Source organism: Seriola dumerili, unplaced genomic scaffold (assembly GCF_002260705.1).
Source record: "Seriola dumerili isolate Sdu_G_001 unplaced genomic scaffold, Sdu_1.0 BDQW01000202.1, whole genome shotgun sequence".
Taxonomy (NCBI): domain Eukaryota; kingdom Metazoa; phylum Chordata; class Actinopteri; order Carangiformes; family Carangidae; genus Seriola; species Seriola dumerili.
The window spans coordinates 402,813-428,317 of NW_019174457.1; the positions used below are offsets into that span (position 1 = coordinate 402,813).

General features: G+C 41.8%; 1 protein-coding gene across 1 annotated transcript; it reads right to left on the reverse strand.

The window, feature by feature from the left end:
* Window positions 1-593: 593 nt before the first annotated feature.
* Window positions 594-15,837, reverse strand: LOC111228164 (delta-type opioid receptor-like). The gene is made up of 3 exons (XM_022753966.1): window positions 15,461-15,837; window positions 3,659-4,014; window positions 594-1,818 (listed from the first exon to the last, which is right to left on the reverse strand). The coding sequence occupies exons 1-3, from the start codon at window positions 15,709-15,711 to the stop codon at window positions 1,289-1,291; spliced, it is 1,137 nt and encodes a 378-aa protein (XP_022609687.1). The 5' UTR covers window positions 15,712-15,837; the 3' UTR covers window positions 594-1,288.
* Window positions 15,838-25,505: the final 9,668 nt, after the last annotated feature.

Sequence of the window (25,505 nt, forward strand, 5' to 3'; positions counted from 1 at the left end):
CTAATTTAAAAAGCAGATCAATAATCTCTTTGAAGCGGTTTATCCGTCGACATCAGGATGGGCGTCTTTATCTACACTGTGACGGAGCTGCTCTCAGTCGGAGCTGAGGCGTCTGTCTTCGACTTTACATTTGTTTTAAACGATAAACTGGCGAGGAGAGTGAAGTGTTGTGGCGGCCGCCTGCAGGGTTCTTCGGTGGCAGGTTTATCATTCTGCAGTGACTCTGCTCAGAGGCTCTCTGAGGGCTCAACAGCCCTCTATGAAAGTCAAGTAGCTGAAAAGAAGTCCATAGAAATCCAAGCATCAATGGTTTGATGCTGTTGTGAATTTTTTTTCCATGTGAGCAGAAAACTCCCACATAAGTTGGCTTCATTATGATTTCATGCCTTTTGAGACACTTTTTCCAAATCCGTGGAACATTAAGCCACAAATTTCTCTCTTTCTCTGACCATCAGTCTAAAGAGAAAAACAAAAAACAAAAGACAAGTGTCTCATTTTACTGTAAAAAGAAAAAAAGAGTACATAAATAAATAAAAAAAAAGGTTGAGTCACACAGAATCCCTACTTCTCCATATAGAGAGTGGATGAACTTGTTGTGCTGTAACCCATCATCCAGCTGTCGGTGGATATGCGGTATGGTTCTGCTCTGCGAGGCTCATTTGTTTTTTGTTTTTTTTTACATGGACTTTAAAGATACAGACGAAAAAAGTTTTCTCTCTCTTTCAAAAACACCAAAATCTAATTTGATTCAAAGTTCGACTTGAAAAGGCCCGTCGTTTCATTCTTTTGTGGCACATTATTCAGCCCGTCTTTTCTACCACAATGGGTCGTGCCTGAATGAGGCGTTCTTTGCTTGACAATACAGAAACCTGCGGCTGTTTCTTTGTCCTTTTTTGCATCATCAGAACGTCCTGTACTCTCGCGCCCTTGGTCCTTTGGGTAAATCGTGAGCTGGGGATTTTCTGTTTTGTAACCTTGTTTTTATCAAATTCACATTCTCCTCATCTCTTGTCACTGCCTTTGTAACTCATCACATTCCCTGTGTGAAATAAGATTCCACTGTGTGATCAGGTTGAAGCTTATTTCCCATCATCTTTAGCGTTTTTCCTTTGAATTTCCAGTATGTCAGCCAAACTGGAGAGATTAAGTGATATCACTGTATTTTGAGACTTGCTTTTCTTGTGAGGACATGTTAAAACTCTGTCGTGGAGATCTGCGTTACCTCCGACTGCAGATCTTGTTGGATCCTCCTCGAGCGAGAGCTGTGGGGGACCCAGTCCATGCCTAGTCATGCCGGCTTCTTCACCGCTTCTGTCGGAGCGCAGATGGAGACGGGCTCCCTGGTGGTGTGGCGGCCTCTGGTCAGACTGTTCTGCTCCACGCGGGTCCGACAGGGGAGGCAGAAATCTCTGAAGCATCGCTTAAAATTTTCATCCAAGAACGCGTAGAGCACAGGGTTGAGGCTGCTGTTGGTGTAGCCCAAGGCGATGCACAGGTGCCAGCTGGCTATCACCAGGGGGTTCCTGGTGTCGATCTCCACCATGGTCTTCACGATGATGAAGATGTGGATCGGGGTCCAGCAGATGATGAAGGCGGCCACCACCACCAGCACCATGCGGGTGATCCGGCGCATGTTGCGGTCTTTCTCCTTGGAGCCCGAGAGCAGACGAACGCTCCTCAAACGAAGGATCATCAGGCCGTAGCATATGGTGATGACCAGTACGGGAACCACAAAAGCAAAGATGAAGACGCAGATCTTCGTCACTGTGTCCCAGTACCAGTCAGGGTCAGGGAACTTCAGCATGCACATGGTTTTACCTGGAAGAAGAGGGCAGGTAGCATTAGACAGAATTAGTCAATGTAGGGTTACAGTATCAAGCAGGTTTAGAAAGATAATGTTTTGTGGATTTAAAAAGCTAAAGCTGCAGAGGAACACGTGTACTTAAAAATGCACACTTCAGCCCGGAGTACGACTGTGACAACTGTCAAGAATATCAAGAATATATTATGTGCGAGGAGATTTTCTAATCCTATCACCAGGAGGGAACATTTTGATTACCCTCTGTGACATTTTAAACCTTTGTGCATCAATGGTATGATTGACGAATGACACCGTGGCTAATGGATGGTTAGGGCTGGGTAATGCTAGAAAAGACCTACCTTGTACCATGTGTCATCTGACTGTGATGGAAAGCAAAGTATTCATACTTCCTCTGAACAGCCACACTTAAAGGCCAGGTGAAAAGCTGGCTGTCAGAGCGAGAGGAGATTATATATAATGGCACGTATTTCAGTCTCTCCTGGAAGGCATTCATATTATGGCACAAAAAGTGACGGGGGTAGTTGTGTAAAGAATGGAAAAACGGGGCTTAAGGGATTTACTCAAATACCACAAATTTTGCCACCTCTGCATACCTGGTCAATCACTGTGTAACTGCCTCCGAAATCTGTCGTCAAAAAGCTTCGGAGGGAAGACGTTTCCTAAGCTGTCTGACCATCGGACAAGCAACTTTGGTTTGAGTATACCGGCCCATTCCTTGACAATTAAGCAACAGGTTAAGGTTAGGAAACGATCGTGCATACAGTCGGTCTGTAGGATGCAAAATCCAGGCTTACAAATGAAGGTTGACTGTGCTTACGATGTCCATCCACCAACCTGACTTCCTCAGCCAGACACCCATAAAGTAGCTGGCTCTCTCCAGTCTCACACCAGCCTGAGGCTTTCATTTATGGTAAATGTTAAGGATATAATTTCCACACGCAGCCCTAAGTCGACAGTTATTTCCCCCGGTGCAGCTAAACTGGGTGCACATCAAGTCGTAGCCCCTCATTAAAATGATATCTTATTTAATTCGGAAGCGTAAGATCCAGCTTCTCGTCCACTTAACTTTTAAGTACAGTTACAAAGTGGAGCTGGCAGTAGAAAGCAGCTGTTCTTCTGTTTTCCGGACGCAAACAGAACAAGAACAATTTGTTGCTTCAGAGTTGTCCCTCCCACATGTCTGGTGCCTTTTGTAGCATCTCAAGGTTTTTGACGACTTCTGAGTGTTGAATCACAGTGGGGGGGCCTCTAGTGCCTATATGTGTGATCTGGGAGTTGCTTCACACTTCTCTACATAAAGGGGAACACCGCCTCCAGTACTGGCTCTGAATGTAAATCGTGCGATTTGTCTGATATGACAATCACTAGGAATACTGGGCTGTTTTTTTGGTTTTTTTTCTGACTCAGTTACCTGCTATAGACACAGTTTTGCTCCTTTAAAACATTAATTAATAAGTATTTCCCTCTTCAAAGCAGAGACAGAAGAAGGGCATATGTGAGGTTTTGTGAATTCTGGCTGAGTAGGAAAAGTAGTGCGTCCCCCCCCCTGAAGGAACTACCTTGAAACGTTTGGTTTCAAAGGAGGGTTTTTAGGATCTAGTGGTCTAAATGTTTCAGAGGTTTTACGACTCACTCTGAGCCTCCACAGTCGATGGTTTGGGGTCATGGTTAGGGACTACGATTCATAATCACCATTATTCTTTGTTTCCTTTTGTGTACCATCTCGTGAAGGTCTTAAGGATCTTTTAAACTGTTTAACTACGTCTGTTCTGGAGGACAGTTAACACTTGCACCAAACATTAAGACTTTAAATAAAAATGAAAGACAAAACAGTACCATTATCAGCCACTTTGGTCACAGCCATGACCATAATGGGAACCCCAATCGCTGAGGACAGCACCCAGATGAGCACGTTGATCAGCTTGGCCTTGACCGGCGTACGAAACCCCAGCGCCCTGACCGGGTGGCACACGGCGATGTAGCGGTCCACGCTCATCATGGTGAGGGTGAAGATGCTCGTGAACATGTTGTAATAATCGATGGCGATAATGAGCTTGCACAGGACCTCCCCAAACGGCCAGGTGTTCATAAGGTATTTGGCACTCTGAAAGGGCAGCGTGCTCGTGGCCAAGGCGTCGGCGAGAGCCAAGTTGAAGATGTAGATGTTCGTGGCCGTCTTCATCTTGGTGTACCTGGTTGCGATCGCAGAGAGAGAGAGAAAGAGAGAGAGAGTTTGCAATAAGCAGCAGCGGTAATGAGAGCAGCTGGGTATGGAAAGTCTGTTATGGGATATGGGGGATTTTAAAGTATGGCTTAGATGAAGAGTTAATTCCCTCATGCTATAGACGTGCAGTGAAGAGCTGTGAATGCTAGTTCCTCACAGCTTAGATATATTATTTATTTATTTTTCAAATGAGTGATTTGAGTTAATGGTTTCAATTGGCTTGTTGTCCTCTGATCAAGCAGCCTACTTCCAGGGAAAGCACCAGAGAACTGCGAAAAGAATATACTATACTGCTACTGAACTGAACTGAGGTTCATATATATTTTATGAGAAGGATTCTGCTTTTAACATGGGACTGTACATTTTTCTTTGTGTATGTGTGTGTGTTTGAGAGAGATGAAGATATTTTGGTCACGTATTGGAAGAAAAAAAAAAGTAATGGTCATCAGCCCTGAAGTCATTTTGTTTGGTATATTAACAGCTTATTGGGGTCAGAAATTCTTCTATGGGGCATGAAGCTTATTTTCACTCAGACGTCTCTCATCAGAAACCTCGCAAGCTGTTTTCATTATGTATATATATCTAAGATGATTTAGTTTTCTAGGCAATAAATCACTACATCCAAATACAATCCGACTTCTGTGCACTGCGGACCGACCAAAGGTGGGCGAGGGCAAAAATAAGGTACGAGAAGGTGCAAAATTTCATTAAGATATACTGTATAATACATATTAAAGTGCTCATGAATACATGAATATAGTATCCTGAAACCATATGGAATTGGACATATATACATATATATATATATATATATACTGCAAAATAGAAGAAATTATATATATATATATATAATTTCTTCTATTTTGCAGTTTTGAATGTTAAAGAATTAGTTGAATGAACATAGATAGCAGATTGCATCATGACCTGATGTATCTGACATTTTAATGGGGGAAAAAAAGAGAAAAAAATAACATTCAAATTAGTGGTTCAATTTTTATTGTTTTGTTCCATTAGAATAGACCCACCCAGATGTGTATTGACTTTTCTCCTGGTCATTTTTCACAGGGGCTGTTAATAAGGGTGTTGGTGGCGAAGTGACCACATTAGGGAGTGATCAATAGAAAGAAACATTTTTTTTTAATTGACACTAAAACAAAGAACAGATGGGTAAATCAAGTTACCTGCTTTTCTGATGACCAAACAGCCTTTTCTTTTTATTGGCTGGACTGCAACAACTGGGCCAGCCCTATAATCGCAAATGTCTGTGACTGACTGACTGACTGACTGACTGACTGACTGGCAGAGTTGAGTGATGAAGTTACAACATTGGTGGACCAAGTGTTGGACTGTTGGACAAGCCTTTATTTCTAACTCCCTCTGTTTCATATGTATAATTGGTCATATTGGTATCGATTCTCTCCCATTTGCCCGATTAAAGTTACTGCATTACACATAAATACAAAATCTACACATCCTATAACTCTTTCGAATTAAAAGCCCCCTAGCGTTTCAGTTGACAGATACCCTTTATTGCTTAACAAGGGTTTTATTACTGTGCAGCAGTACATGTAGTCTCACTTCAGGTTGCTGGCTTTTCTGTTGTTTACATGCTTTTCAGATCTGCTAGTTTCTTTTGCTTCACAATTACTGATGGCTTCTCTCTCCTGCTCTCTCTTGCTGAGTGTGTGGGATGTTTAGTTATTCCTATGCCTCCTTTAGTGATAATGGTTCCTGTAATAATTGTAGTTTATTTGCTGTAATGGAGGTCAGGCTCAGTGAATTGGAGGTGCAGCTCTGCTTCCTGGCAGCTCCTGAGGAGCTGGGAAGCCAGGGCTGCTGGGTGACTGCCAGCAACAAGAGCTGTAGAGGCTCATGCCACCATTGTGCCAACAAAGTGTTGACAATAGCATGATTATATTGCTGAAATTAATAAAGTGGCAGAAATGTAAATTATGCTAAATAGGCATGCACATGATATGACAGGCAGCATGAGTTTATCCTCCTCGTCTCTATATATCCCTGGCTCTGCTGACATATTTCTATCCACAGGGGGGACAAAATTCATCCCCCACCCCCAAAGTATTTGTGGCGGTGATAGCTCGGGTCGCCTCGGTGAGGGGTTGATTACATATGTGAGCCTGGTCCGGGGAAATGCGCACAGCAATGAATGAATGAATGACAGGAGCACAGAGAGTTCATGGGTTTCTTTTGACCCACCCACCGATGTAGTGGCCCACCAGGATTTCTCCTGATTGCTCCCGATGGCCAGTCAAACTATGAATGAAGACAACAATAAAATCAGAAATGGACTTTAAATGTCATTGCCTATAGCCTATTTATATTTATGGTGACAGCACATTCTGCTTTTGCTTTGTGAGATTATTTTCTATTAAATATTGAAGTTTATAAATAAGTGTCTTGGCACGCCTGGCCGAGTGGAGCTATCCATGGTACTGAAAGGGGGATTTAACTGTGGCATGTTAAAGTATCTTTTAAGCTTTTGTTATGTTGTGTACGATCCCATCCCATATGTGGCACGAGGAAATAACAAGGCACATGGTCAGATGTCGCCAGACAGAATTTTCATCCACCAGTGTTATCTCAATGTTAAGAGTTGGAGGCATCAAGATAAACAGCTTTTTCCAAATTAAAAATGCACGTAAAAAAAAAGAAAAAAAAAGAAACCACTTTGTAAGGGCTTTATGGATTTTATGGAAAAAAAGTGGATTGAGGAATTACCTTAACCTGTTGATCGATTTCAGTTGATTGATGGTATGACCTTGTAAGATTTTGACTCACTGTGGTATTTCAGAAAAATGGACTCTTAGCTCTTCATGCCGTGCTCATACGAGTCAATCCTATTTCCTGTTTTCCAGTTGTCTGAGTTTTGCAAAGTGTTGAGTTTATACACAAGGTCAATTGGTAATGTCATCAGATAACACTTTCCTGAGTTTGGTCCATTTATATTATATTGGTGACTGAACTGGGCTGATAAAAATTTTGTCTGATATAATAAATCAGTTTAATGTAAATGGCTGTGGCTGCATCTGAAAATGTAATTATGTCTGCTGTCAGACTCCCATCAGTTATTCCATTATTCGCTGTCAGCTAAGACATTATTCTCTGACATAATCAGTACCGTATGTGTCTCTTCTGTTCAGCTCAAGGAGAGTCAAAAAGTCAGAAACATTTCTGTTAATCTGATAGAAACCAACATAAAGCCCCTTTTATGAACCAATATAATGACAAAACAAGACTAGGTCAAAACCTAGTACGTGCCTGGACCGCCTGTGGTCAAATCCTGATTTCATAACCACGACGTCTTCTGACAAAATCATCAATCACATAAATTAAAGACAAAGGCTGTGCTGTGATTTAAGCTTTATTAACTTAAGAAATGATTACCCAGAGAGAAGGTTCGATACGACAGAATGTCTTATACAAACTCAACACTTCCTGTAATCATTTCAAATTAAAAGGCCTCTAGCGTTTCAGTGGGCAGAAACCTTTCATTTCTTAGCAGGGCTTTTATTGCTATACTGCAGCAAGTGTATTGTCTCATTGCTGGTTGTTGGTGTTTCTGTTGTTTACTCGCTGTTCAGACCTGCTGGTTTCTTTAGCTCCTCCTTTATTTTAATGATACATGTAATGAAAGTAGTTTATTTGCTGTAATGGAGGCAAGGCTCAGTGTATTGGAAGTGCTCTCCTGCTTCCCTGAAGTTGGTATCATGAAAAGTACACCTAATTAGTTATTAGTAGTCCCTGTTTGTAATGCACCCATACAGTATATCCATGGACTGTGGATATACTGACAACTACTACTGGATCACTTTGAAGAAAACCTAAAAATCTAATGTTGCTCAAGAAAGGTCCAGAGTGTCATTTTCCCCTCATTTATAATCAGATTAATGGATGTTTCTTCATGATGGACATCAGACATAATAATATCTCCAGGAAGAATGAAGCATGTTTGACTGATATCAATATATTTCATGTCTGCCTGTGAGGATTCGATTGAGCTAAGACTCCGAGAAGGAGTGTGATTATTGACTCAAATTTACCTCACACCCTACGTTAACCTCCCTCCGCCTCCAGCTCAGCTCTCCCCTGCTCCTCTAGGGAGGCGTGTTGGTGTAATGTCAATTCAATGGGGATTTGCTACACACCTCCACAAGGCCTCCACTCTGTTAAATTAATTCAGCTTTATTTTAAGTTTTTAATTGTGCAATCAAGACGAAAAGAAACTGCTGCGTCTTAACATTCCCATGTATGTTCGAGCATCATAATCCAATGCCTGTATTAGGTTGCACTTCCAACAAAAGACAGGAGTAAGCTTTTGATAATTATGTAAGGGCTGTCTGTGAAGTAAGCACAATATCACTGTGAAGCTTTGAACCCGTGGAAAAACATAAAACTCTTGCTCAGAGAAAAGGTAGACATGGACATAAATGACATCAGTCAGAGACAGGAAAAATACCAGGCGGAGTTTCGGATCAAAAACCATCTTATGAGACAAAGTCAAAACTCTTTATAGTCTCATACTGCGAACAAAAGCTGCTCTCCATTTAGTTTTGTATCTCAATCTCTTTGAAGCCTTTGATTCAGCACCTAAAGCTCGACTTTTGACACGAAAATAGGATTATGTTCATTGTCAGAGTCACTTTCACAACTGAACCATGATTCAAAAGAAATCGCTTTCCCCCTCTGCCAAATCCAAGCCGCCAAGATAGGAACCCACACAGTGTCAGAGTGTTGCGGCAAAACTGCCACATTATTCCTCCCATGAGTAAACAAGCACTGAGGTGAGTGGACCTCAATCCTATACCACCACCCCCCCCCCAAAAAAAGAAACCTCAGACCATCAAAGGGATCCCTGGCCTCCATCTCTAGACAATCAGTGATGAACAGCCTCCAATCACAGTGTAAAGTATTGACCTTTATGACCACTGGTCTCTATAGGTAAGAACAACGATTTCTGCCTCTTCACCTTGTTGGAGAACCATTGATCAGAGGCCATCACTACTGGTTTATCAGTCAGTTTGCCATTAATCAAATGCTGCCAGCTCGGCACTATGTAAATCCCCACTTAGCAGCCAGAGGCAGGAGTATTACACAGATGTGTTCAGAGTCCTGAAACTGACAAAAGGCGGTCAAAGGTCAAGTATCAGATGTGTCAAGACATTGCTGTATACACAAATAAATATATTGATACTAATATATTATATTTAGATAAATAAAAGGTAGTCTATAAAGAAATATAAAGTGTTATACCTTTCCTTTAAAAATAATACTTCATTTGTTTCAACTCATTAGATTTCTTATTTTTTGGGTGTTGGCACACATTCAGTCATTTATCTAGTCTCTATTTTTACCACATGTTCAATCATTATAAGATAATGAGATGGGCGTATCCATATACAGCCAATTCACTGATAGGTGGGGAGCAGGACCAGGATGTTGTCAGTGTTATGACAGTGTTTCTATTTGAAGCCAGTTCAGATTTTCCAGCCTTTAAAAGGCACAGAACAATGCATGTGTCGCAAATCATCTCATGTGACTCTACTCAGCCAATCACTGCAACTCGAGTCGGTGAGTGAGATTCCTGCAGAGCAGTGTTGACAATCGAGCAATTTTCTTGCTAGACTTGGCAACTTTTAAAACCCCTTCAGCTGCTTTTTTTTTGTCATAAAAGCAGTTAGCGACGTATCTAGAGACTTTTTGGACAGACCTTATCTCAGTGAAGAAGCTCTGATGTGGCTCTCTCCACTGACGGTGTTCAGTGGGCGGGACGGAGCAGCAGCACGTGAAGTCAACCAGTCATCAGCCAGACGAAGATCGGCGTACATTACGTCCAACCACCGACCCCAATTGTTTTCATTCTAAACGGGGCCCCTTTAGGGAGGTTTCCTACCGAGAGGTCCTTGTGAATCGCCCATTGGGAGAGCGCTGCATTTTGAGACATTGCTGTGGAGTAAAGTTTGTCAGCCTGCGTCTCTGATTATGAACTGGGCGTCTGTGGCTGCATGAAGTTGCTGCTACGGCAAACCAAACATTTCTTACTGCTGCAGCTTCACATTAAAAGCATTTAACTTAAAAAGTTGACTTTTATTATGAGTCACAGTCACCGGAGATGTAATGTGTCAGTGATTTAAGCACTTTCCACTATTGTTCATCAAGAAAATGCATCTACAAAACAAACTATGGTTCGTTTGTCGGCGTTTTTTTCCCTGACAGCGGCTCATTTTGACATATTGCACAGAGTAATGGAACGAGACGGAGCCACAGTGAGCTGTTAGATGAAGAGCTGCAGGGGACAGGCTGCACACCTCCAACTTCTCAGCGTAGGTAACCAACTCCTTTCACTGAGCCCTGCTGTTCGGACTCATGCTGGGTGCAGCATAAAATCAGATCACAGCTGCTCACAGAGTGATGGAGACAGGCCAAAGATTGCCTGACTTCTTTGTTAAAACGACAATAGTTTGTTTTGCGTCGCCCAGAACTCTGTGGCCTGTAGTATTAAACCGCATTTGCTTTTCCCACCAGTAACCACAGGTGTCGCCAAATCAACTAGGAGAGAAGATTTAGTTTTAAGGTTCAGTTAGAATGTATGTATGTATTTTTTATCATCCATGTACATCATACTGCTGTAACTTTCCTAAAAGTAGCTACATAATTTTAACTGGCATGCTAATGCTAACAAAGTTAACTGGCGCTAAAGCTAATTTCACAAACACACCATCACGTCTCTGTTCCTGTCAGGCAGCAGCGAGCAACACACGGTGTTATCAGCTGCCAGCTTCAGTGCAGTTTGTAAATAACTTTGATTGCTGCACTTCACATAATGAATAATGATTTTTTTTTAAGTATACATCTCTCATTTTCTTTTAGTCAAATTGGAAATAAGTGATAAACTTTTTTTTATTCTGATTAGTGTTTTAAAATAGATTAATGAATAAAAATGTGCCAAGAGGCAAGAAAGGAAAAGCTTGAAAACAAAATTAGGGAGTGGAAGAGAAAGAGAGGAGTAAACATAAATAAAAACAAATGAGGTTTTAATTTATTTTATCAGCTACATGGATAAAAAGCTTTCACTCTTATTTTTTCACTGCCTTTTGTCGGTTCTGGACCTCCGTATACTTTCACATTCAGCTAACGAGAATTAGCATTTGCATTTGAGATCAGTCTCCATCCTTTATCTCTACGTGGTTTGGCGTTACACTGCCTGGCCTGACTACATCAGTCCTGTCAGTGCTCATACACTTGTGAGCTCGACTCTGCCGTTTTTTTTCCAGGGCCGAAGGCCGCACACACACCGCTCACACACCGCTCACACACACAGACATAAATGCTGCTGGGTGAGATAGAAGACAAGCAGTGAGGACACACTGGCCATGTTGACTCAGCCCAGGAAATAAACAGACTGGCAGTCTGGCATCTTACACACAAACACACACAGAGTCACGCTCTTACTGGCAAAGGGCTGCAATATTTTCGGCCAAATTTCCACAACTTGGTCCTAAAGAAACAAAACTCCTCCAAATTTTTTTTTTGGATCAGGCTTTATCATTATCTTTTGTTTTTGCCAAAATATTACCATCTCAGAAAAACCAATGTGTTTGCATGGGAACGTTGTCCCATATCTGCTTTCTTAGTGGGAACAATAATCCACAAGCAGCAGCGCATTTCAGAATCCATATTCTCATAAACTAATCCCGCCGTCCGGTAGCTGCACATCAAACTGATTTCAAATGGAAGCCACTTGACATTAAATTGCCTAAGCTCTGAGCCGGTTCTTATCTAACAGAAGTGGCATCAAGGAATGGGAGGCTAGGTAGGGGGTAGCTGGGAGATAAGCGGAGGCCTCATGCCTCTGACCTACCCTGCACAACAGTGGACCATCTCCAGAGGAGTCAGTGTCAGCCTCTCCATCAGCAATCACACCGAGGGCTCTCAGCGCCACGGTTCAGTCCACGCTGACATGAGCATCCATGCACACTCTGCTAAAAATGGGATTTCTGTGCATTTGAGAGTCTCTCTGAGTGCAGGGAAATATCCAACATTTCTGACTATTTATGACTTCGCTATATTTATGAGCCGGCTGATGTGGCAGCCAAACAAATGGTTTTTCTTTTGTTTTTTTTAAAATCAAAGTTACTTCAAAAACATTGAGTTAAAAATAATCAATTTTGCTATTTGATTACTATTGAAATCAATTATCAAACAGAATACCAAAGATACTCTTGTTTCAGATTCTCAAATGAGATGATTTTCTGTTTTTAAACAATGTCAACTCGGTAACTTTTTCTGTCACGTGACAACAGGTGATCAGTGATAATGGGACCATCCACTGAGGAAGACCAGGAAATGTCACTGAAAGCTGTAAGAAAAAAAAAAAAAGCTAGACGGTGAAACTTCCGTCGAAAGTTTTGTGAAACAAGTAAATTTGGATTTGAACCGCGGGACCTGTGTTGTTAAAACTTTCACCATGGCAACAGAGAATTCTCAATTTCCGATTGGCTGGAAGGGTTAGATGAACTCAAATTGACCCGACAGTGTAACCAGACACCTACGACACAATTAAACTAATTAAACTGTAGGTGATGAACAGCAACACTGAGGTTATTAGTTTGATATTAGAGTGAATCATCTAAATCAGCTGAAGGAGGACGACTTCAGTAATATCAGCCACAGTGAGGCAGCTTCTTCCTAACATCTGAAGATCTCAGATGGTGGACGATGTTACTTTGGTATGCGCTCTACTTTTCAGTGATTAAAAGTTTCTATATTTAGATATTTAATTTTAAAAGTTCAGCCCATTGTTAAAGGTTAAACAGCTGGAAACGGGAGGCGTGGGGGCGGGGTCAGCACTGACTGAACCCTCCGATCTACACACCGACATATAGCACCTCATACCGGCGCTAAGATACGAATCACAACTTCCTGTCAGGACTTTCACAATAAAATCCAAGCGTGATGCAGATTGTAGATTGCGACTCCCCTCCGCTAAAGCAACTTGTACTTTCCAGGATCGTAGTGGAACATACTGCATGCTGGGTATTATCCCTCACATATTCACCACTACCACCAGTCTCCACAGGTGTCGCTGCATCAGCCAGGTCTGAAATCTTCAGGATTAAAACGTTAAATTGTTGCGTGTCGAGCAGCGTGAACCCACCTGACACATTTCAGTTTTCATTTTTAATTAAGGCTTTTGATAGGCTATCAAATCAACAGCGTGCAAACTTTTCAACAACTAAAGGAAGATGAGTAATTACCACGTGTTAGTCAGTGTTCACCCAGCTCTTCATCGGTGTTATTACCTCACTATGTCTCTGTCAGAGGTTTTGGGTGTCTCCTCCGAGCTCGAGCCCTCCAGAGTTTACAGCTGCTTCACGGGAGATAATACATTCTGACCGGGATGCTTAATGTGCTCAGCCTGCTTCCCTCTCTCTCCCTCTCCCTCCCTCCCTCTCTCTCTCCCTCTCCGGGGGGGGGGGTCTGGCATCACTGATGAGCCCTCTCACTCACACAAACACAAAATGCCAGGCGAATCGTTGCACACAATTTGATTCATTGCCTTTTTCCGAGCTCTCATCCATCCCTTTCCTTTTGTCTCCCTTTTACCACCCTCCTTCCCCTCTTTATGTTCTGTCTTGTGTGCCCAGGTTTGCCCTTTTATTTTCTCTTCCCCCTGAGTGGAATTCACGGGCAGAGCCGGATATATTTGTGAATTTCTCTTTGTTCGGTATTGAAGGATTTCCACTTTGGGCGACGATGGCTTCCTGGTGGCCTTCTCCGATAATCAACTCCGTCTTTTATCCCTGTCTGCACTCCCTCTGCTGCTCTCCTTCTCACCTCACTGTATGCATTTAAATAATACCAACAACCATCCACACTATATCTTACTGTCATGTCCTGTTTGTCGGCTGAAAAAACAACCTCTGGCCTTGACTACTTCCCCTCCATCTAACTATTTTATCCTCCCCTGCTGCAATTGGGGAATCTTAAACGAATTCTACCTGCATGTTTAATTTTCCAGCCCAGCTGGAGTAATTAATGCTTCAGGTGATATTGGAGAATGTTTGAGATTAGAAAGTAATTGATGTGATGAGTGAGGACGAGCAGAAGCTGCTGCAGAAGATAGAAGCCGTTTTCTCCCTGACAAGCGTTCAGGTTAGGGGGCTGGGAGGCTTCCTGGGAAATGACAGGGTGCTTGTATCTAGTGGCAAAGTGGGTGTAGGTTTTATTGTGTTGCTTTTAGAGCCTAAGGGGAAAAGGCGAGCTTCGACCTTGGATAGACGATTATACTGCAAACATCCACTAATGGACAGAATAGATTTCTCCTCTTGAAAAAGCACAACTCATTTTTTGTCATTACAGACCTACATTTTTAAGAGTTTAAACCCATTATCAAAGCTTTCCATAAAGATTCAAGCCAAAGGATAAAACGTTCAATTTAAAAGGTTTATCCTCCCCTTCATTCCTGTTTACAGGCAAAATACAGAGGCAAACACATAATGTATACTTTAATTTACAGAGCAAGTAAAGACCCGTCTCCCTGAGAGAACCAGCAATCCCATCAAACCCAGTGAACAGTGGAGTGTCCATCACAGATCTGAGTGAGCGACTGGAGGCTCAGCCCTCTGCGCCGGAGGTGCAGCTGAGTCAGACTGAGACTGAGTGGAGGGACTGCGTCTGAGACGAGAGAGGTTCGACCGCCACCAACCAACCCCCCCACCCCCGACCCCCCCCACCTCACCTCCCCATTGACATAAACCATGTTGTTGCCTGGTGCAGAAATAATGACAGAACAATCTCATGCTTTATGCAGGAAGCTGTTTGGGATGCACAGAGACAGATGCAGCCAGGAATGCAAGAGGGTTGTAAAATTCAGGTGGCTCAATTTATGTTGATTTAGTTGGAATATTTTGTATAAATCAGAACACATGAATCCTGCGAGGGTCTATTTCGGATCATTTTATTCATTCTTACAGGTTTCTCCACAAAACAAGAACTTCATATGACTATAGACCCTTTTTTTTGTGCAAAGGGTTGTAGGAAATCTCACTTTTTCATGGCATCAAACGCTTAATTTAGATTAAAATAATTGTTTTGAGATTATAATCAGTACTTTTATGAAAACAGGGGAAATGGAAAAAGCCAAGAGCGAGGTAAAGATGAAATTAAGATCGAGGTTGTGGATAAAAATGCACCCAAAGTGGATTCAATCTGTGAGATCAGCATCAGATGTCGGTCACCGGGTGTTGTAAGGTCTTGTGCGCACAACAGTGACAAAAACCATGAGTGCATGTGGGTGAATTTCACATTATATTTCTGCTGCTCTCATCAAGCCTCATTACACATTAATAGCAAGTAACGTGCTCAATTCAATGAGTATAATAAACAGTGTTTACCTGACCACCCCGTACATGACGAGGACGTTGCCCACAAGTCCCACCACGCAGATGACGGAGTAGAGAGCCGTGATGGATATGGCAATGATTATACCCCCGGTGCTCCTCACCGGAGTCTGCTGCTCGGTGTAGTTCTGCAGCCTGTCGCCCATCAAGCCGCTCTCCTCGTCCGGGAAGGTGACATTGAAGGGGATGACGGAGTAGAGGTCGGACAGGGAGAGCTGAGCTCCGGGGACCGTGTACGGCTCCATGGTGCTGCCGCTGCGGCGCTGTGTCCACAACAGTGGGAAACTTGCTCACGCACCAATAATGTGGCAGGAACTTAAACGCGGCGAAAGCGCGGGTCCGACTGGAGGCGAGAAGTGGAGCAGAGAGAGTGAAAGAGTTTCCAAACAACGCGCAGAAGCCGCGGCGCTGCGCGGAAAGAGTTGAGAGACGCGGCTCTTTCCAGACGGAGGAGGAGGAGGAGAAGGTGGCCCCTCAGCAGCAGCCAGCTGGGTATATATATATATATATATATATGTGTGTGTGCGTGTGTGTGTGTCAGTGTGTGTGTGTGTGTGTGTGTGTGTGCTGTAGCTGTGTGTACACCTCCTCTACTCTCTCCACCTCCCCGCACGAGCGCTCTCTTATATCCGTGCGTCGACGTCAAAGCTGCGCATTTGTACCGTCATGGGCGTCAACAGGGAACGGCCAGGTGATGCCTGGACCCGCAGTAAGCGAGTCCTCGTGTGGTCTTAGGGTTTTCATCTCTAAGAAAAGAAGAGGAAAGAGAAAGAGCAGTGGCACATTTGGAGGAGTAACATTTCAAATCGCAAGTATCAGGCTCGAAATAAACAAAGATAATCCGCAGGTTCAGCAGTGAAACCAAGGTGAGGTGAACTTTACAAGGCAGCGGCTGTTTGTCCATACCTTCAAGTCAAATTGATGTGTCTCGCTTACAAGCTGTGAAAATAATCAACCTGCCAACAAACAAACAAGTCAAAAATCAATAAAATCCCCACTGAAGTAATTTAGGCGGGTGCGGCCACGGGGTGAAATCCAGAATCAGTAATCTCTCTTTACACAAAGCAAAGAGCAGAAGACAACAGTAGTTTTCCACGGCACTTTTAAAATGTCACAGCAGAAGTTCATAATAGACAATAATGTAATATTCAGCACTTTTATGAAAGGAAGGGGGGGGGGGGAGAAAAGGCCAAAAGCAAACTAAAGAGAAAATTAAGATTTTCAATAAAAATGCCCCAAAATGTAAATGAATAAATGATGATGTAATATAATATGATAAGAATATTACAGCTGAGGTGACAATCTAACCACAGTTCTCAACTTTTGTGGAGTTTTCATGGAGTTGATGTCTATCTTTCTTTTTCTTTCTTTTTCTTTTTTATGGGCGGTGGCAGTGAAACGTCAGGACAAGCCCAACGTCTACTCAACCTCACAACTGTCAGTTAGCCATTGTTGGGTTGTAACCCCATTTTCATTTTCAACCACAATTAAATGTCTGACCGATGTTAGTGTCGTCATGTCACACTGACGTCCAGTGACTGCTGGGAGTCGTGAACGTGACATTGTCAAATCATCAGCTCCATGTTTTATTTTCTCGGCGGCCGTTTCCAAATTCAAGAATTAACTTCAAATATCAACAATATTTCAGTAACACCGGTGAGAGTTTAGTTTATTTAGTTTATTGACTCCATTGTTGGTTCATTTCTCATTTCTGGTTAATTAAAAATAGAAATGACCAATATGAGCAAAGGAAATGTGAATTTACAAGCATTTCCATCCACTACTAATATGCAAATATTAGAACAGAGTCACAGTCTCCTCATCTGATGTTTCGTCTGCCGCCGTTTTCATTTTTTCATCGGTGCAGAAGCTTGAGTGGATTTTAAAGTCACATTCTTTGTGTAACGATTTATTCTCTAAACCCGTTTCCATTGCACTCTGTCGCAGTTCCACTGTTGTCTCCTGGGTGGGCAAAGGCTGATCGATCAAGGACGCTTTCCACTTGCTCATCAATGCTTATTTGATGGCTCCGATGTTTCCCCCCTGGACATGAACTGCTTAGCAGATATATAACGTGCTGGTATTAAGATGGGTAATTACACACTTCAGATCCATCATTCAGCTCAACCCATCCTGTGCCCCCCCCCCCCCGTCCCTATTGATCATCTTCATATTCAAACTTCATATTCGACCATACGAACCACATCAGCTGGTCACCTTCACCACTATTCATGCTCCGCCCTCCGGCCATCACAGTGTAACCGAACTCACCGTTACTCCAACAAGCCTCTTCGGCATTTAATTAGTGTCGAGTTTTCCTTTCTGTAGTAAACTTTTAATTTGCTTTATATCCGTTGCGGCTCCCAGAGTGCAGCCCCTTTTCTGGAGATGCCATTCAATTCTTAATTACTTCTAAGAAAAAATGTCTAAGGAACACTTGATTATTTATGTTGTTGTGCGTTTCACCATCTCCTGGCAACTTCGTCTCTTCTTTGCCATGTTAGACAATTTGGTCTTCACCCCAGACAAATAATGGAGTTGACAGTGAGGGACAGACAGGATTCTCATCCCCACTCGTAGGGTGGGGGGTGGGGGACTATAGACCGAGCAGTCATTTGCTCAAATCCCCGGGCTACGCGGTTAAAAACTTAAAATTTGAGGCAGAAGAAAATCTCTTCACTCAACAAGCAAATGAGTTGTTGATGGACCCTTAAGCAAGTCACTTAAACCTCAATTTACTGTTCTCCAGACCGCTCAGCTCGCCTGTCAAGCTGTGGATTTCTCTACATGCTGAAGCTGTGATACACAACATTTAAAGAGCATGAGGGTGGTTTATTTTGTCTTAGCCTTTCCAAAAACCGAAAAAAACACAAGAGCAGAAGTGTAAGAATGGTGTAAACAGTGTGTTTATCTGCTCTACAATCATGAGACATTAGCGTGCCTAGTTAACTGGTTTAGTAGTGCTACTTTCAAGGCCAAGGAGCATATGATTAGTTTGCAGGGTCGTGTTAAAAGAGCCCAGTTAATGACTAGCTCATCCATTATTTAAAATAGGGCTGTCACTTTTCCCCTTGGGCTGCAGCTAGCAGGTAAGTCCTCAGATTCATTGTGGCTCATTGCAGCCTCATCTTTTTTGGTAATTTTAACCATCTATGGCGAAGAATCCAAAACACTCTCACACTCTGCCTTTCAGATGATTTAGTTTTGTGTTTATTCAGTCAGCACAGCCCTCATTTGTTATTGATTAGCTTAGTTTACAGATGAGATCAATATGGCAAGTAATAGAATAAGCTTTTATTTTGCACAGCTCTGGTTTGGAAGCTGGTCCTGGGCTGACATTAGCAGGTCTGTCCTCCTCTTTATTGAGGTTGTTTACAGTCCAACAACTCCAGCCAGTGCTACCCCAAACACATCAGTTAAACCTACTCCTTAAAGCCTTTTCTCTTTTAACGTTGAAAAGGAAAACATACTATTTGAAAATACAAACGAGTACGTAAGCAAACGGTCATTAAGTGCACACTGAAGACACTTTTAAAAGGAGCTATTTGCTAATGCTAGCCAACGTTAGCATTAGCAGCTGTTTACTTGGCAAGGCAACACAAATATTGTCTCTTTCACGTCTTAGTGCGCTAACCCGTCTTGTGACTTTCCGATAGCGAGTCACTGTAGGCTCCAATCTGTGCAGAAGACGTAGCGCTGCTCAGACGACGTATTTTAACCTCTGGTATTAAACAATGTTCAGATGGAGGGAAAACTTACAAATAGCCCCTTTAAGTGATTCCAGTTTTGAAATGAATCAACTGGAAACATGAAAACATTGCATAGCACTTTCAGTAGGGAGGTGATGAATAAATCAGCTAGCTATAGATGATAAAATATTCCAGCAGCAGTTGTCATTTCATCCATGCAAAATTCGACGGTTTCTGAAATTAAAGGCTCATTGTTTAAAACATTAATATGTGCCATATAAAGAACAGAAAGCTTGACAGAAATATCTGCTTGAGCTGCTATGAACTTCTGCAGTGATATACGCAGCAGGGAGTTAAAAAAAGAAGCATAAATCAAAAACTTAAAAAATTGATGCAATGCAACACTGAGTCCATGTTAAAGTTCAGAGGACCAACAGTGTCTCTGTTGTCCCCGAGGAGCGGAGACGTCTTGTTACACAGACATTGTAGCCTACAGCAACAGGCAGGTACCCTGAAATAAAAACAAGACATTTCAACTTACACGTATGTGTCATGACAGCTCACGTCCCTCGTGGCGTTCAGGTATTCCTCACCACCCAAAATCCTTGTCTTGTTCAGCTGAGGCAAAGAACATGTGAAGCATTCAGCTGAAGATTGGTTACATTTCATGAATTTGGCAGAGCACTGAGAGGTATGTGCAAACCTGAGGCACATTTTCAGCCTAAAAAAAATATAAGCTAACATGTGTGACAGTGTATCCCACTGTTAGAATTATACTAAAGGTAAAACGTTGTGTTAGTATACGTCATCTTATCTGAGTAAGCCACAAAAAGTGGCTGGAAAAGAGAAGAAGAAAAAGCATCTGATCCCTGTTTTTTTTTTTTTTTTTTAAAGATGCTATGAATGAAGTGCTGATTTGTCAGATTTTGTCATTGGCAGAAAAGCACAGAAGTGCACAGATATGATGCCTCAAAAGCAAAAAGCAAGACACAAACAGCCTTTTCAACAGCAGTCAGTAAGGCCTCCATCCAGAGAAAAATAAAGTAACTAAAGATTGGTTTAGGTGCTGCTGTGAAAAAAGGATATTGACGCCTGGGAGTTTTAAAAAAGAGGCAATGTTACATGAAATTGACCAGATTAGCATGAAATGTGTTCTGAATGGTTGTGGTTCCAGGAGAATGAACCCTTTTCCATTTTGAGTGCTCAAACGCTCTCTTTAATAAGCTGCATTTCCAGGAAATGTCATTTGAATATTCATGGTCTCCAGGGGATGCATCGTCACCATGGGGTAAATATTTCCATCCGCTGGATGATTCGCCTCCAACCTGAGCAACCATATAGGTCGTCTCTGATAGGACTCATAGGAGTATCTAGCGTGTAGGGGACTTTGGTTGTCATAGTTACAATAATAAACACGCGGACTGTACCGGCAGTGGCGCACCTACCTTCGTCACCATGGTTACTATAATAACAGTTATGACTTGGTTAGGTTTAGGCACTTAAACTACTTGGTTGGGTTTAGGAAAAAAATCAGTGCTCCCTGCACATTAGGCGATCTTTGTTGTCATGGTTACAGTAATAAATAAATGTGGTTAACTTTGTGGAGGGGTCATGGATAATAGAAACAACATAAACTGCTACTTTCACATGGGAATCGAACACCGCTCTGCTGTGTCATATTACTACATCACTGAACTTTTCCCCCATTGCTCCCGTCATAATTACTACGGCCACAAGGTGTCGCCTAGCAACAAACAGTAACTATGGGTCACAATAACCTGCTGCACAGATGACCTATGGGCTCGTTTTTTTACAGGACAGTCTCTCCAGGGAACTTACTAAGGATCCAAGAGGTTCTTAGCTCCTATTAAAGAGGCCTAACTCCCCCAGAAGCAACAATATTCCAAGTTGGGGGATCTCGAAAAACTGATGAATAACCTACAACATTTCTCAATGTAAAACAATGTAAAAAAAAAAACTAATATCTCACGCCTAGTCATTAATGCTTCTAACATGACATGACATGATTCTTTTTCTTTTTACCATGGCTTTAGGGATGCTTTCATAAGTTGTTTTGTGTACCTGTGCCTAATTTATTGTGCATGGATTTGGTGTCAGCTCAGCGAGTCTCATCGACCGGCCACCGGGGCGAACCTCCACACGGCACATTGAGTTCAGCAGCCTCTCATCTCATCATCAACACCCCTTCCACAGCAATTTCTTCCACGCAGTGACGAATGATTTATGAAACAAATTAGTTATGAAACTAGAAACAGGCCTAAATTTCTCACTATGAAATAAGCTTTTTTATTTTCCCTTGTAATATTTGGAATTAGAGGCAGTGATAAAGTACCAAAAAACCCAGCACCAGCTATTTGGTACAAAACCAAGAGACATCATCCAGACATGTTCTTTGAGTCCCTTCTCATCCTCTGTTGAAACATATTTTTCAGAATAACTAGAGAATGTATTGATAAAACAAACAAAAAAAACTAATTGAATGTTTATTGTTTGATATTTTTGAAGTTCAAATTAAATTGTATTTTATACTTGTAGTTGTTAGAATGGGTTACAAACAGTATTTAATTCAATGAGGTCACATTGCAGTTTCTCCCTTCAAATGTTATGTACGTGCCACTACAGAAAACCCACTAGATGTTAACTTTTAAATGCACATTTTCAAACAATCCTCCCCTTGATGATGATTAACCCCTAAAATAACCTTTGAATGGAGACTGTCCACTGTAAAAAACAAAAACAACCCCATAGGTCGTCTGTGCAGCAGGTTATTATGACCCACAGTTACGTTTTGTTGTTAGTGCGACATCTAGTGGTCGTAGTAATTATGACAGGACTAAAGGACAAAGTTCTCATCAGAAGGAAGGTTGTGTTCTGTGTGAAACCAGCAGTTTATGTTGTTTCTATTATCTATGACAACTTTAACGTACCGGAGGGTTGTCCAGGTTGGAGCACTGGGGCCAGAGCACCCGATGGATGGTATGATGAATTTAAAGGGTTAAACATGGCGGATTTATTGAACAGCGACTGAGAAATTAAATTAAGCAAGTTTGGAACCACATACATTACATAACTAATATGTCACATTTGACATTTTAGCGAAACCAGGACTTGGTTCCAATCAGATCCTCAAGAATTCTGCACTGCAGAGTCAGTTTTTAATCTTTCAATCAATAAGTTTTTCAAGGGGAAAACATCTATTACTGCCCTCTGCCTCTCGAATCCCCGTAAGTGCAAACCTGCCTAGACTGCAACTTTAACTTCAGGGTTGCAGCTGCTTATTTAATCAAGTAAAACACTAAAAACTAACAATGATTGACAAGACAAAATCAACTGGAGAAAAGATGAATTCTTGTAACACACCAGGAAGTGAGTGTTGAGTATCAGAACAGCTTTCGTTGTAACAAGGCTCAGGTGTTGTTCTGTTGCTGCTGGTGCGTGTTTACTGTTTGGATCTTGCTGATTTAGAGTTTGGAGACACATAGAGCAGGCAGCTCGGCCACGAGACGAGAGGTTTCCAGCATGGGCAATTAATTTTACTCTGAAGCCTCTGGCTGTATTTAACCCTTTCTGAATGTATCCTGCAGTTACTTCTCCCATCTTTGCCCCCGTCATTTTTACAGTTCACATTGATTGTCTCACTTCAAACTTCCCCAAATATTCTTCCTACTGCACAGCTTCCAAACTACAGAGGAGAAAAGAGCGGAGTTGATAGGAATATAAAAGGTAAAAAAAAAGTAAAGACTTTACAGAGTCAAACAATGACTGCATACATTTTTAAAAAACTTAAATAACCTCCTCCAGGCAGAGAACAGTCCTCTCATTGGTTAACAGGGCTGGGAGGTAATCAATCACTGAGCCAATATCTTGACAGCTCTTTCAAGAAGGAAGGTGCTACAGCGGGAAACAACAAAACAGCCCAATATTACTCATAACTAGCAAGTTACACAATCATATCTATAAAGAAGCAACACTTTACCATTCTGTTTGGGACCCAGATTAAAGGTAACATGAAAGGCTCAGCTCTCCATTAAGCCAATGCGATTCAACTGTGTTTAGTGCATCCAAGATAATAATAATAAAAAAAAAAGCTTCTCTTCTCAGAAAGTTATTGACAATATCTCCTCTTTGAAATTTTTTCAATGCCCCATAAAAAAAAATAAAATATGAGTGATGCAGTCGAGCTATGTTTTGCTTGAGCGTTGTGTCTCGCTATTGCATCTTCCATATTGTGACCGTGAACAGCAGCCATGTTTTCAGGGGTGTGGTCAGGCCTGGCCTACATAGACCGTCCTAAAATAAAAATCAAATTAAAATGTGCTATTATTGAACATCATGGAAGCAACAGCCAGTATTGCAATTAATGCAGCATTACCCTTTTTTTTTCCCCCCACGAGACTATATGGGAAGCTTGATGTAACGAATTTCATATTAAAAAGCAGGAAACTCTTCTTCTTCTTCTTTTTCTTCAAGTTTGATTAGAAACACAATGTAAATATGTTTTAATATCTTTTTGGGCTCCATTTTCCCTGTCTCCATATGAAGTAGCCTACACGTGGTTTTCTTTGATGGTGACCATGAACTTTGATCCTATTACTCCTATTGGACTCATGCCTGTGTTGAAACAGGTGATGTGTTGCTCCGTGTCGAATCTCATGCTGTTGAACTGGGAGCTTTCTGGACGCCTCTTAATCAGTGATGGGGCAGATGGAGGGGTGAGGAGGGAAATGTCCAGACACATTAGCTCCAGCCTTGTTTCCCTTCATGTTGGGGGGAAAAAAAAGATGTTAGCGGAGCTGGATCTGTTATGGGGGACTGGGTTTTTTTTGTTTTGTTTTGTTTTGCCATAACATATGGTCAGTGCTGCTGGTCTCCCGTTTTCTAATGCCAGGACTTCGCAGTTGAGTGACTGCGTTTTGAGACAAAATCAATCATGCAGTTTAAGTAATATTACGACTCAATCATTTCATCTGCGCTTTTAGGGAAATTTGCAGACGGGGTGCGAAACATTTTCCACTGTGGACCGACATGAAGCTTTGAAGCTGAGGAAATGACAAGCTCTAGAGAGAAATTGCTGTGTGAACTCTGCTGCAGTGTTGGACATGTTCTGCTCTCCAGGGTTCAATAAGTCCAAATCTATTTTTATTGTCTGAGTGTAGATATCTTTTTTTTTTTTTGTCAGCACCTCACCTCCCCTCAAATCACCCCACATCTTTTGCCACTATATTTTCACTTTAACCCTCTGTGCTATTTCTGTGTCAAGCATGACATTCTTTATTTAATGTAAATGGCGAATCAAAGAGCTGATGGTCGTTAGAATAAAACTAGGGGTGCTATAAGTGGCAGAGGAAATCATAACCGTCAGCAGCACTTACCACTGGGCTGCAGCTGACACAACGGCCGCCCTGCTGAGGGCTCTGGTGTTGACCCTCTTGGTCAGATCGGCACACAGCCTTTCGCTTTATTGATAATTGCGTTGCCAAGCTCACATATGCTCTCCAAATTATTTGGCACCAAAAATGATGCTGGAAAACCAAAGAACATTAATTTAGGCCTGTTGTTAGTTTTCAGATTGTGAGCCAGTGGGGCCATTCGTTTTAAATAACGGTCACAGAGGATTGCTTCTGCTTGTCATTTAGGAATCAGAGGGAAAAGGCTCCTTTGATCAAAGTAGTAACAAGTGTAAAGAGGGAGCGCTGGTAGTCAAAGCAGCCTGGCTTTTAATGCTGCAATTTTGCCAGAATGTGAACAAATACATTATAAACTAAAAACACAAAGATGTAGAAAGTTTGTTAGGTTGGTTTTCTATTCTATCATTCGCCAAGGTTCATTCTAGTCTCCACCAGATTTGTTCAGCTGGGCAGGAAAAAGATTGTTACTTCATAATCCAGTATTAAAGTCTGACACCTTGGTAAGACAGTGAGGAAACTGAAGAGCTAACGTTAGAGACCGTCTCAAAAGTGTATGCAGAAAGGAAAAGACAGTATTTCAGGTTTTTGTCAAGATTTTCTTTGTATATTTTGATTTTGTTTCTGCATTTTGTATTGAGCCTCCTTTACAGCCTACAGACCCTCCAGCTTTAAAACATCTATAACCAATATATTGTGTATTGTATATATGTGTAAATCTGCAACGGTTAGATAACAAATTTACCATATTAGTTAAAAAAAAATCTAACATGTTAACGTTGCATTTGCAGCTTCTGTCCGCTGCCCAAGTGGCACAAAAATGAGTTATTGCAGGTTTAAAGAAAAATAATGAAATATGGCTCAGTGCTATTCTAGTCTTGTTTGATTTCCAGAACTAATTTCAACACAGGCCGTGTCATAATG

Bases quoted from the DNA above. Each gene is read 5' to 3' on its own strand.
- LOC111228164 (XM_022753966.1), bottom strand. From the start codon at position 15,711: ATGGAGCCGTACACGGTCCCCGGAGCTCAGCTCTCCCTGTCCGACCTC. The intron at 4,015-15,460 runs GTAAACACTGTT...GATCGCAACCAG, and splicing joins GTCATGTACGGGGTGGTCAG to GTACACCAAGATGAAGACGG. The intron at 1,819-3,658 runs GTACTGTTTTGT...CTCTTCTTCCAG, and splicing joins GACCAAAGTGGCTGATAATG to GTAAAACCATGTGCATGCTG.